This window comes from Xenopus tropicalis, chromosome 10 (assembly GCF_000004195.4).
Source record: "Xenopus tropicalis strain Nigerian chromosome 10, UCB_Xtro_10.0, whole genome shotgun sequence".
NCBI lineage: Eukaryota > Metazoa > Chordata > Amphibia > Anura > Pipidae > Xenopus > Xenopus tropicalis.
The window spans coordinates 43,438,957-43,452,170 of NC_030686.2; the positions used below are offsets into that span (position 1 = coordinate 43,438,957).

Sequence of the window (13,214 nt, forward strand, 5' to 3'; positions counted from 1 at the left end):
GTCTGCAGAAACAACATAAAAAAGCCTCTCCCAGCTCTTGTTCTAAACCCATCAAACAGGCGCAACCTTTTGGGTCAGGCTGTCTGACTACCTACCCGCCTTCCCAGCACGGATCTCATTTCCACAAGGCATGCAGTGCAGGCGAGGCAGTTTTGCTTTTGTTTCTAATGAGGCCGTTAGGGATCATTTGACTATTCTCTGACAAGGCTGTTGTGTTCTTTGTGTCGCTGCTTTTACCTCAGGTGAACTGTGGGAGATCGCCGTGTTTGTTTGCCTGATATCATCTCGGCGCTGGAGATGTCTCAATAAGAAATAATGGCAGCCATTTTGCGGCGTAGCTCTTCAGTTTGTTTTCCCTAGTGGTGTTTACCTCATGTTCCTTTTCCCCCCTGCGCCTCAGAACAGGCTGGTACAATTGTCATAATGATCTGCCCGCTTCAGGCTGCAGTCACACGCGGTAATGTGATAAGAGAGCAACCCAAAGCCTGAACATACCCTGGGAGACAAGTAGGACACAAGGGAAAGTCAGTCAGAATCCTCTCTTCATATAGGTGGCTCTTCCTCTTGCCAGCCAGAGATTCAACATGGCTGCCACACCAGCTTTCCCCTGACTGGAGATCTTAAAAGATGGGGGGGAGCAGTGCTGGCATTTGGGACACATAATCATAAAGGTCCTCTACCTATATTTAAAGCCTCCACCCTTACTTTACATACATCTTAGTGAGAAGATTAACCATTGCTGGTATTTAACCATGGTGACACTTGATGTTAGAGCATAAGTGCGCCCACTTCTTCCCCTCCACAAAGGGACAGGTTTTAGGTGTTCCCTCGGTTTTAGTTGCATGTAAAGTCAGAAAGGTATTGCCCAAAAGGGGTGTTCCTTTTGTATTTGTCATCAAACAGGTCACGGATGGTGTTGTGATTGTAACAGTGGACAGACTCTAAGATGGAGGCCTTCAACCTTCAGATTCAGGCCTCACCTTCTTGGTCAGACATTTGGTTGAGACTCTCCTTAGGGTTACAGTCAGACCCAGACTGGCAATCTGTGGGTTCAGGCAAATGCCAGAGGGGCTGCTGTAAGGTGCCATAGTCACTATTTATTGGGCTGGGGGGGGGGGGCTGTTTGGGCCTCTGGGTACTTGGAATGCCAGGACCCAGGCCCAGACTGGCAATCTGTGGGTTCAGGCAAATGCCAGAGGGGCTGCTGTAAGATGCCATAGACAGTCACTATTTATTGGGCTGGGGTGGGGGGGGCTGTTTGGGCCTCTGGGTACTTGGAATGCCAGGACCCAGGCCCAGACTGGCAATCTGTGGGTTCAGGCAAATGCCAGAGGGGCTGCTGTAAGATGCCATAGACAGTCACTATTTATTGGGCTGGGGTGGGGGGAGCTGTTTAGGCCTCTGTGTACTTGGAACACCAGGGCCAATTTTGGCTCCTAGTCTGGACCTAGATACAGTTAGTTGATGGGCATTCAAGATCATGGATGCATTTACCCTGAAGTGTAAACTTTATTTAGCTATCTGGATGGGCCTGGTCTCCCCTAGTGTGACCAGCCCCACTAGTGTAAGGAATCATAGAATCAGAGAATAAACAATCAATGGAAAGATCAGAAAAATGTTTAAACGTGTACCCCTAGTGCTTAGTGTCAAATTGGCTGGTCCAGCTCCTAGAACTACAGCTCCCAGAATTCTAGCTGCTGGACGAATGATGGGAATTGAAGATGATATCAGCTTAACTGTCTTGGAAAACTACCGTCTGATCCAGAAGGCTGTATTTAAAGATAAAAAGGGCCATTAAAGAACCAGTTAATCATCATTTCCCTTTAGAGCGCGAGTGCCATGAAAGCGCGGCTGTTATCTATATTTGGGAGCCTGTGCTGACATTTTGCACAGGGCTTATCATTACCGAAGCTGCCAGGCTGCCTATTAATTCCAAGATTTTGCTCAGTCCTACAATGGCCTCTGGCAGTCTGCAGAGGAGGAGAGAAAGGGGAATGTATATTTTGTGCTTAGCAATAGATGGGGGGGCTTGCCGGATCTTGGCCACATAATATAGGCTTGTTTCTCTAACATTATTATGGCTTTGTGTATCCATTATCTAGCTGGTGCTCCTTCCATGTAAAGGTGGCCATACAGGATAAGATCCGCACGCTTGGCGACCTCACCAGGTGAGCGGATTTTCTCCCGATATCCCCACCTACGGGTGGGCAATATCAGGTGGATTTAGGCTAATTCGGTTGTTTGGCTCTGGTGCCAAACAATCGAATTAGAACACTGGTAATAGGTGCAATCCATTCGGGGACTGCATCAGCGAGCTCATGTGGTCCCCAATTCCAACTACATTTTTTAACCTGCCCGATTGATATCTGGCAGGCAGGCCTGTCGTTTATGCCCCTACACGGGCCGATAGGCTGCCGAATTGGTCTAAGGCAGGGGTCCCCAACCACCGGGCCGGGGACCGGTGCCGGGCCGTGGGCTGTGCTGAACTAGGCCACCTCTGGTCGCAGTTATCTGTGATCCCAACTCCATGACAACATCTATGCGAAGCCCAGGGAGCTTTCTACTGATTGCAACAAGGACCAAAGTACTTAAAGCTACATACTAATTGATTAAGGTGTGCTACACAATGAACAAACCGGCTAGTTGTAGCCCCAGGTGCACGCTGAACCCTCAGCCAGGGTAAAACAATATCCAAGATAAAATGAAAAAACAGCAGCACTCTGGTAATGTTGAAGAAAAAAGTGACTTTTACTCAAGTGCACAAGGCAACATTTCGGGCTTCAACCCAGCCCTTTATCAAGTTACATACTAAGCGTCAGGGGATGTCACCACTTAGGTGGGAGTAAGAAAACAAGGGGGCCGGGCACATTAAGTTGGGGAAACAAGGTCAGGTCTCCCACTGATTTTGTATTATGATGAGCTGTATTATACCCACCACCCATGGTCCTCAGAAAAATTGTCTTGCTTGAAACTGGTCCGTGGTACAAAAAAAGTTGGAGACCACTGGTCTTAGAGACCACCACCCCAAAATTCACTTTTTTAAAACAATATAAAAAAAAGTAACACGTTTTTTAGTCATTGTAAATGTACTCGCAATTGCATTTGAAAGCAGTGTCTGAACATCCCCCCATCCTCATTTTTTGTGCAGGTTCTGACTCATGAAACAGTCTAGCAGAAGTCTGGCACGTTGCTTTAGGAGTCAACAGACAGGACTGAAAAAACAGTGGTGTAACTATAAAAGCCGGGGCAAAAAATCTGTGAAGGGGCCCAGCATGGCCAGCTTTCTCTATAATTAAAAAATCTCCCCTCCATGGCCACCTTTCTACCTTGGTGGCAGCAGAGGGGGGCATTTTCTTGACTATAGAAGAAGTGGACCCCATGATCCAAGCCCCCCTGGGCCTCCCCACAGCCACACAGTCTGTGCTCAGGAAATATTCTGAGATACTCAGTTCAATGTCTGTAGCCACTGAACTTTTTAAATGATAGTATATTGGGAAGTTGCTTAGAATTCTATTTTCTTTCCTTAGTCAGTGGCATTTTAGGTCGCTGAACTAGAAATGTGAAGCTTTCCTAGAGAGGAACGCTAATTCCCCAGAATAGTATTTTTATGTAAAGTAAACCGCCCGCGCACGTTCAAATCTCCAAAAAAGGAAAGTCTGCAAATGGCAAAATTCCACCTTTTGTGTGATTTTACCCAGAAACGTGACAACCGCGGAGGGTTTTGTGTTCCCAGGAATGGCTGTAGCTGCAATGACTCTCATTATAGGGAAATGGAATCACGAAATCCCCTCTTATAAAGGGAAAATTGTTCTGCTGCATGCTGGGTACAGCAGGGTTTGTGGGTATAGAAAGCTTTCTAAATAACGGTGCTTGCAAGGTTGCTGCTATTACTGAAATTCATAAAAATGAAAGCAATATGTAATGTACTGTTCTGTCCTGCTCTGTATCTGGGACTCTTGCTATCTCGTAAGTATATTTTTATTTATAGTGCTACTTAAACATGCAGTGCTGTACGTTTTCCAGTTCATTAATAGTACAGACTGGGAGCACAGACTGTGTAAAAGAGGCAGCGCCACGTGATGAGGCATAGGGGGAAGCAGGTCTGTGCTAGAGCATTCTGTCACAGTGGCACAGATCCTATCTGATCCCCCCATTGTAAGCAGCAGTCCTGCCCTGCTTTATGGCTGAGATTCTAGCTATCTGTATAACAGAGCATTCTGTCACAGTGGCACAGATCCTATCTGATCCCCCCATTGTAAGCAGCAGTCCTGCCCTGCTTTATGGCTGAGATTCTAGCTATCTGTATAACAGAGCATTCTGTCACAGTGGCACAGATCCTATCTGATCCCCCCATTGTAAGCAGCAGTCCTGCCCTGCTTTATGGCTGAGATTCTAGCTATCTGTATAACAGAGCATTCTGTCACAGTGGCACAGATCCTATCTGATCCCCCCATTGTAAGCAGCAGTCCTGCCCTGCTTTATGGCTGAGATTCTAGCTATCTGTATAACAGAGCATTCTGTCACAGTGGCACAGATCCTATCTGATCCCCCCCCATTGTAAGCAGCAGTCCTGCCCTGCTTTATGGCTGAGATTCTAGCTATCTGTATAACAGAGCATTCTGTCACAGTGGCACAGATCCTATCTGATCCCCCCCATTGTAAGCAGCAGTCCTGCCCTGCTTTATGGCTGAGATTCTAGCTATCTGTATAACAGAGCATTCTGTCACAGTGGCACAGATCCTATCTGATCCCCCCCATTGTAAGCAGCAGTCCTGCCCTGCTTTATGGCTGAGATTCTAGCTATCTGTATAACAGAGCATTCTGTCACAGTGGCACAGATCCTATCTGATCCCCCCATTGTAAGCAGCAGTCCTGCCCTGCTTTATGGCTGAGATTCTAGCTATCTGTATAACAGAGCATTCTGTCACAGTGGCACAGATCCTATCTGATCCCCCCATTGTAAGCAGCAGTCCTGCCCTGCTTTATGGCTGAGATTCTAGCTATCTGTATAACAGAGCATTCTGTCACAGTGGCACAGATCCTATCTGATCCCCCCATTGTAAGCAGCAGTCCTGCCCTGCTTTATGGCTGAGATTCTAGCTATCAGTATAACAGAGATTCTAGCTATCTGTATAATAAAGCATTCTGTTACAGAGGCACAGATTCTATCTGATACTAACTGTAAGCAGACTCTCCCTTATAAAAATAGAAATCTGAGCTGCTATTTTTTACTGGTTAAATGACCACTATCACTATGAAATGATTGACATGTTTTTGCAGGTTAGTGACAAGCATATGAGAACATTGGTTCACTGACTGCAACTTGATCATAATCATTTTGACTAAATCACTGATAGCAAATTATTATATGAGCCTGTGTGACATTAGTGTCTTGTCTGGTGAAACGGAGGAAACACTGCGCCATCTGGTGTCGTTCCAGCATATTACAGTGTAAATGTAACATACGTTGTGATATATCCATTGCCAGAGTACTTGCATGCCTCCATATAAAGGCCATAATGGAATATTTACAGTAATTGGTGTCTTTGTTTCAGTTCTCTAAATGGTGTAACAGGAACGGCCATTTTTGCTGCAATATAATTTAATTAGAAAATTAGAACCGTATATACTTTATGTACAGATAATGTGCTTTTCTTTTAAATCCTGTTTATTGCCAGTGCTTAGTGCACAGATCTACTAAAAATAATGTTTCCATAATTCTATATTTAGAAAAAAATACCTCCAAATATAACTTATATCATGTGCTGTGATTGGTCCTAGCACTGGTTGAATGCCAAGTGCTTAACTAGTGGTCGGTTTGTAACCTAATTTTATTTTATGCCTTCCAGGCCCCCCTGCAGAAACCATGGAGCCGACCAGACCTCTCCCCACTCTCCCACCACGACGGATCCATTCCACCTCTGAAAGGAAACATGAAAGGCAGCCAAGGCCACCACGACCGCCACTCGGAGACAAGCCACCCAGTACAGGCTCCAGGCCAAATATATGCGATGGAAATTTTAATACCGTGGCTCTCTTTAGAGGAGAAATGTTTGTTTTTAAGGTACTAGGAACAATACTGTAGTACTGATAAGAATACTTAGGGTGCTTTTTTTGGGCAGGGCCTCATCTACTGTAGAGACACCCGTGGGCCCATGCCTAGGGTGGCAGCTAAAGGGGGGTGCCTATATTTATACCTAGCCTGATGCTGGATACTTCAGGGCTGAATCAGGCCAGGTGGGGGGTACCAGGTTTAGCAGCGATTGGCAGTGGTGCTGCCCTGCTCCTGAGCATGTTTGCTATTATATAGCATCTTACAGTTACTTCCATTACTCAAGGGATCCCCAACCTTTTTTACCTGTGAGCCACATTCAAATGTAAAAAGAATTGGGGAGCAACTCAAGCATAATACATGCCCCTGGGGGTGCCAAATAAGGACTGTTATTGGCTATTTGGTAGTCCCTATAGGGACTGGCAGCCTACAGGAGGCTCTGTTTGGCAGTACATTTGGTTTTTATGTAACCAAAACTTGCCCCCAAGCCAGGAATTCAGAAATAATCACCCGTATTGAGGCCACTGGGAGCAACATCCAAGGGGTTGGGGAGCAACATGGTGCTCCTGAGCCACTGGTTGGGGATCACTGCATTACTGTGTAGCCATCTTTCTAAGCAATCCTCTCACTAAAACGTATAAATAATAGAAACCTTGTTTTGTTTTTTTTGTAGGATCGTTGGTTTTGGCGCCTTCGTAACAACAAGGTACAGGAAGGTTACCCGATGCAGATTGAACAGTTCTGGAAAGGACTTCCACCTAAGATTGACGCAGCTTACGAGCGGTCGGACGGCAAGTTTGTTTTTTTCAAAGGTAAATGAACGAATCGCTGGCGGGTGTGACCAACCAAAAACATTTTCCTCTTCTTCAATATTTAGTAAAGTGTAGGCAGCAGGCTGTATTTATATAGGTGGGCAGCCCTCTGGTGACTATATATTAAAAAAAGTCAGAAAAAGGGTCAACTCCAGAGTATTGGTTAGTCTGAGTACTTTGAAGATAGCAGCTGGTCAATGCTACAGCGCGGGTTACACTTAGCCATTGCGGTTTCTCTTTCTTTCGTATACATTTTCTGTCTGGCGTGTTCTGCTTTTTTAATCAAAGACAGGTTGGCATGTCTGAGGTTAATGTCTGATTTGGACAGGGTGTCTTATAGGCTTCTGTTTTTAGGGAGTAGGTGCATAATTGAATATATATATATTTTTTTTTTTTTAATATACATATTTGTCTGTGACAAAGCAGACTTAGTCATAGGTGGAGGTAGGATTTTGTGTTTGGGTAGGTTAATTAAAGACATTTTCTTCACAGATTCTTTCATAGTATCCCACAGCCAAATCCACGTAGCAGTTTAATGAAAAATACCTCCCAGATCACCTTGCAGCATAAAGCTAATGTCAGTTTCATGTATATTGTCTGAGAATACTTGACAGGATAAATACAGGGCCAATTACATAAGTAATGCCCCCACATGGTACAGGTAAGGAATCTGTTATCCAGAAACCCATTATCCAGAAAATTCCAAATTACGTGAAGGCCATCTTCCATAGACTCCATTTTAATAAATTAATTCACATTTTTAAAAATTATTTGCATTTTCTCTGTAATAATAAAACAGTACCTGTACTCGATCCCAACTAAGATATAATTACCCCTTATTGGGGGCAGAACAGCCCTATTGGGTTTATTTAATGGTTAAATGATTCCCTTTTCTCTGTAATAATAAAACAGTACCTGTACTTGATCCCAACTAAGATATAATTACCCCTTATTGGGGGCAGAACAGCCCTATTGGGTTTATTTAATGGTTAAATGATTCCCTTTTCTCTGTAATAATAAAACAGTACCTGTACTTGATCCCAACTAAGATATAATTACCCCTTATTGGGGCAGAACAGCCCTATTGGGTTTATTTAATGGTTAAATGATTCCCTTTTCTCTGTAATAATAAAACAGTACCTGTACCTGATCCCATCTATGATTTAATTAATCCTTATTGGAGGCAAACCAATTTATTGCGCGTATTTAATTTTTCAATACATTTTTTTGTTGGATTTGGGAATCTTAGTCTTCCCAATGGACTCAATGACCCAAACTTTTCCAATCTGCTTTAGTGATTTTTTTCGTTATCTTGCATTTGATTTATTTGCACTGTGTATCTCAGCTGACTGCAGTAAGTTATACAGGGTAACTTGGATGCGTTTCTCTTGCAGGAGACAAGTACTGGGTGTTTAAGGAGGTCACCGCCGAGCCAGGTTACCCCCACAGCCTAGTGGAGCTGGGAAGCTGCCTCCCGAGGGAAGGTATCGACACGGCCTTGCGCTGGGAGACCTTTAGCAAAACCTATTTCTTCAAGGGAGACCGATACTGGAGATACAACGAAGAGAAAAGAGCAGCAGATCCGGGGTACCCCAAGCCAATTACAATATGGAAAGGAATTCCTGAATCACCTCAAGGGGCTTTTGTGAGCAAAGAAGGATGTAAGTAGTTACAGTTAAACTACTGATAGAATTCACTGCTGTCACTGCCAAATATCTGGCTTTAAGCTTAACACACATGGAATAATACTGAGTGACAATGATAGTAGTTTTCCCAAAACAATGTCTCTTGAGCAGATTCTGTTCATAGTTGTTGGTTAATTTGTTGTTGGCCATTAATGGAATTGGTTCTTGTTCAAGGTCCTTGGCAAACCAGCTGCGTAACAAGGTATGGCCTAGTTCGCCCAACCACAAGAGCGCTGCTATTGACATTGTATACCAGGGGTGGGCAAACTTTTTGGCTCAGGGGCCACATTGACTTACAGACGGGCCAGGCCAGCGTTACACCCAGGGCTGCCATCAGAAATCATGGGGCCTCTCCCCACCAGCATCCTCCAGCTCCCCCCCAGCAGCATCCTCCAGCTCCCCACTAGCAGCATCCTCCAGCTCCCCCCCAGCAGTATCCTCCAGCTCCCCCCCCCCCAGCAGCATCCTTCAGCTCCATTCCTCGGCTCCCCCCCTGCGTCCTTCCCAGCATCCTCCCACCAGCATCCTCCATCCCCCCCCCCCCCCCAGCGACCTTCGGCTCTTCTGTCCCCCGTCTCCCCGCTGCATCCTTTTATATGGTTGCGCCCCGTGCGTGCTGACGTCACGCACACGCACGGGGCGCAACCAATCAGGGCCCGGAATTCTTTTAAGGGGGTTGGAGTCAGCGGGCCGGATTGAAAAGGCCAGTGGGCCGGATGTGGCCCGCGGGCCATAGTTTGACCACCCCTGTTGTATACCAATTAAGCTCTCTAATCAGTAGCCATAGATCGTTCTGACCATTGGAACAGGTTTAATTTTACCTCATTTCTAAGGGCTGGCAAGAAAGACCCAAAAATGACTTCCATTCCATTTGCTCAATCTCTGATTCTGCTACCAAGTGACATGAATGTTTTCTCTCCCCCCTTCCCCCCAGCATACACATATTTCTATAAAGGGAGAGAGTATTGGAAATTCGATAACCAAAGGCTAACCGTGGAGCCGGGCTACCCCCGATCAATTGTTAAAGACTGGATGGGCTGTAACCAAAAAGAAGTCGACAACAGCAAAGACCGCCAACTGCCTCACGACGACGTGGATATTATGGTCACCATCAACGACGTTCCCAGTACTGTAAACGCTATAGCCGTGGTCATCCCATGTATATTGTCCCTGTGTATCCTCGTCTTGGTATATACTATATTCCAATTTAAGAACAAAGGGGTCCAACAGAACGTAACCTATTATAAACGCCCGGTGCAGGAGTGGGTATGACAACGACCCGGAACGTTTTTTTGAATTCTTTTTAGTTTTAATGAGGGCTAACAGGATGCTGGGATCAGAAGTCCATCGGTCAGACTCTACCGCAGATCAGTCATCAACGCAACGATCCCAGTGTTACCAGTAAGGAGGGACACCGCACAATACGGAGGTGGCCTTAAACAGTGGAACTTCTTCCATTCTTACTGCCTCATACCTTTTTCTAGTGTGCCATTTTTAAGGATCACGTTGTGAGTGGGAGATTCCAGGGCTGGGATTTCTTCGCTGAACTGGAAGGAATTATCAGGCCCGAGAACACATCTCCAAACCAGCTTTCTCCACCGACGTTAGATATTTCCTACTGAACTTGTTTTTACGGACTCGGGCGGAGGAACGAGACTCGACGCGTTTCTCCGCCAGCGCTCAGAGCGATCACTGCAATAGATCTGAGCAAGGAACAATGAGGCGCGGGTCCTTTTTACCCTGAGATAAGGCACAAAGACTGGCGCATCAGGGAACCAGATGTTTTTAAATGCACAAAAATAAAAAAGAAACTCCGATTTTTTTTTGTTTTTGTTTTGTTCAATCCCTGCTGGTCAGAATTATTACATACAACGGTTGTTAAATCTAGATTATTGAATTGGGAATGAACTGCTTGCCTAAAGAAATTGTCATGAGAGTCACCAAACGATGTCTGTCTTTCGGGGGGGGTTTCCGTCTCTTGAGATCAGAGAATAGAGAAATTTAAAAAAAAAAAATCATATTCAACCCTTTGACGATATCTGGTTCATGTTGTATTCATGTAGAAGCAAGAAAAGCGAAATAAAAACTGGAAAACAAAAACAAAAAAAATGTCGAATTGTCGAATTGTGCAGAGTAAGAACAAACGCTAACGATTGCAGTTTTAGTATTAAGCATTGCCAGTTTTAAAGGGTAAGCTAACTTCTTTTCCAGAATCAAAAGGTTCATTTCAGCAGAGACGTTATGGTTTATTTTCACAAGACAAATTCTGAACCTCTGATATTATTTTGGTTTCAGTGGTTTTAGGATGACATTTTACTGGAATTTTCTTTAATTGGTAGTTACTCCAGGAGTGTGATGCTTAGAAGTAGTATTCAGCTTAGTGAGAGAAAATGCCGGAGGGGGTTTTTCTAGAAAAAAAAGGTATAAGTACTGAGTGTATGTCATGCATTATATTGCTTAAAAACGTGCAATGATTTTATTGCATTCATTTACAAATATATATATATATATATATAATCAGCGTGTTGGTGTTTTGAGAAAAGGATTATGGGAGTTTTTCTGTTAATTAAATCTGTCCTTCTCCATGTCTTGTCCACAATCCTGTGATGCAGCAGGCCTGCTGTTAATAAATACAAATCTTGCCCTTTTCTGAGCTCCCTAACTAACCGTATTCCTTGCAAAGCGTATGCTTTGTGTTATATATCAGCTCTGAGCAATGGCACTAACTTGCCCTTGGAATATAGTGTGAAATGAAACACAGAGCTAGATTTCCTTGGGTTGTGGGTGCTGGCCCCTCTGTCTGGATGGGTTAGCTGGATTTACACTATTTAGAATGGAATAACTGGGGTTGCCTCTTTATAACCATGCTGTTTTTCTGATTTTTTTATATTGTGGCCTAGTGATTATCAGCCCGGGGCTGTTTCAATATGGCCACCAGGCTGGGACAGGCAATCTGTTGACCAGTCCCTGCATTCCGACAGGCTAAGGAGGGTGGGTAAAATGACCCGTCCATCTACTGTGCGTGGGCAAATTGTAGCCATGCCAGTTGCCTGGCCCAGGAAACATCAAACGGATACATTGGTGCTTGTGGGGTGACATTTTGAACAGAAATTGGTTGAAGGAGGAAGGTAGGGCTCCAAAGTAGATGCATAGGACTTTTGTAGAACAGTATTTTAGGGGGGAGCCTCTATCATTTTGGCAGAGTTCTCCTAGAGTTCTAGAAAAAGTGTTAGGTCTTTTGGGTTCCATTAACTGGGTGTTGATTTTGAAGGAAATTCTCTTTGCTTCTTGACCAACCAGGAGCCGGCTCTCCTCACACATTCTACCCCACTGCCCACTTCCCATGTTTGCTTGTTTGTTGGTTCATTTTGCAGCAGCTGGGGGTAATGGGGCAGGGGGTTCCCACACTGAACTGTATATCTCATCCTACAGCCTTGTGCCTTTAAATGGTCACAGAACCCATCAGTGTCTTTTAATATCCTTATAATTTACAGTAGGGGGTACTTACTTCCATATACAATAAGAGATGTTACAACAGTCGATATGGGTATAAAATATGTAATGTGTTCTGCCAAAACGAATGGTTTGCTAATATTTTAGGTGACTCTCTTGTATATTCAGTGAAAGATCTCACTGCAAAACTTAGAAGGTGCAACGCCGTTACAATTTGTCTTTGGATTTAAGGCTTAAGATGTGTAGTTCACCTTTAAATTAAATGTTATTATGATGTAGACCAGGGACCTTTTTGTGTTGGGGAGCCACACAAGCATGAAAAAAGTTCTTTGGAAGTGCCAAATAAGGGCTGTGATTGGCTATTGGGTAACCCCTGGGGACTGCTAGACTACAGGAGGCTCTGCTTGGGGTAAAACTGTGTCTCTGTTAGGGTTGCCACCTGTCCGCTTTTGACAACCAGGTTTTGGAAGGGCTGCCCGGGTCCAAACCTCTTGCCCAGTTTCCCAAATTAGGAAAAACTGGGTTGGACTAATTAACACTAACGTGGCGATTGGCCAATCACGATCACCACATCATGGCCTTGCCCCATGGCGTCACAGCCCCGCCTCCTCCCCACTCCACAACATCACGGCCCCACCTCCTTTCCCTGCTCGGCTAAGAAAGCTGGCAGAGGTAGCAACCCTAGTCTCTGTGCTTCCAAGACTTGACTCCAAGCCTGAAATTGAAAAATGGCACTTACTTTGAGGCCACCGGGAGCAACAATAAAGGAGGGGGTGAGCAACATGTCCCCGCTGGTTCGGGATCACAATATCCTGAGACAATTTGCAATTGATCTTCATTTTTTATTTTTGTATGGTTTTTCAGTTATTTCGATTTTTTGTTCATCAGCTATCTGGTTGTTAGGGTCTTATTGTCCATAGCAACCAGACAGTATAGTGAACTAAAGATGAGAATCAATTGGAGAGGGCCTGCATTGAAAGATAAGTAATAAAAAGAAACAATACCAAAATTGTAGCCTCACAAAGAAATCGTTTTTGGCTGCCGGGGTCAGCGACCCCTATTTAAAAGCTGGAAAGAGACAGAAGAGGAAGGCAAATAATTCAAAAATAATAAATAAATAATGAAAATCAATTGCAAAGTTGCTAGGAATAGGGCATTCCGTAACGTAGTAAAAGTTAATTTAAAGGTGAACTACATCCTAATAGTAGGTCT

The 13,214-nt window shown here is 44.4% G+C and overlaps 1 protein-coding gene across 2 annotated transcripts in view; it reads left to right on the forward strand.

Moving 5' to 3' along the window:
- The window catches only part of mmp24 (matrix metallopeptidase 24), a 62,478-nt gene extending 51,914 nt beyond the window's left edge, over nucleotides 1-10,564 (forward strand). For both annotated transcript variants that reach the window (XM_002942279.3, XM_031894569.1), the window contains exons 6-9: nucleotides 5,850-6,064; nucleotides 6,726-6,864; nucleotides 8,259-8,525; nucleotides 9,484-10,564. In XM_002942279.3, the coding sequence (XP_002942325.2) occupies nucleotides 5,850-6,064; nucleotides 6,726-6,864; nucleotides 8,259-8,525; nucleotides 9,484-9,821 (959 nt within the window). In that variant the 3' untranslated portion in view covers nucleotides 9,822-10,564. The remainder of the gene's footprint in view (nucleotides 1-5,849; nucleotides 6,065-6,725; nucleotides 6,865-8,258; nucleotides 8,526-9,483) is intronic.
- The last annotated feature ends 2,650 nt before the right edge of the window (nucleotides 10,565-13,214 follow it).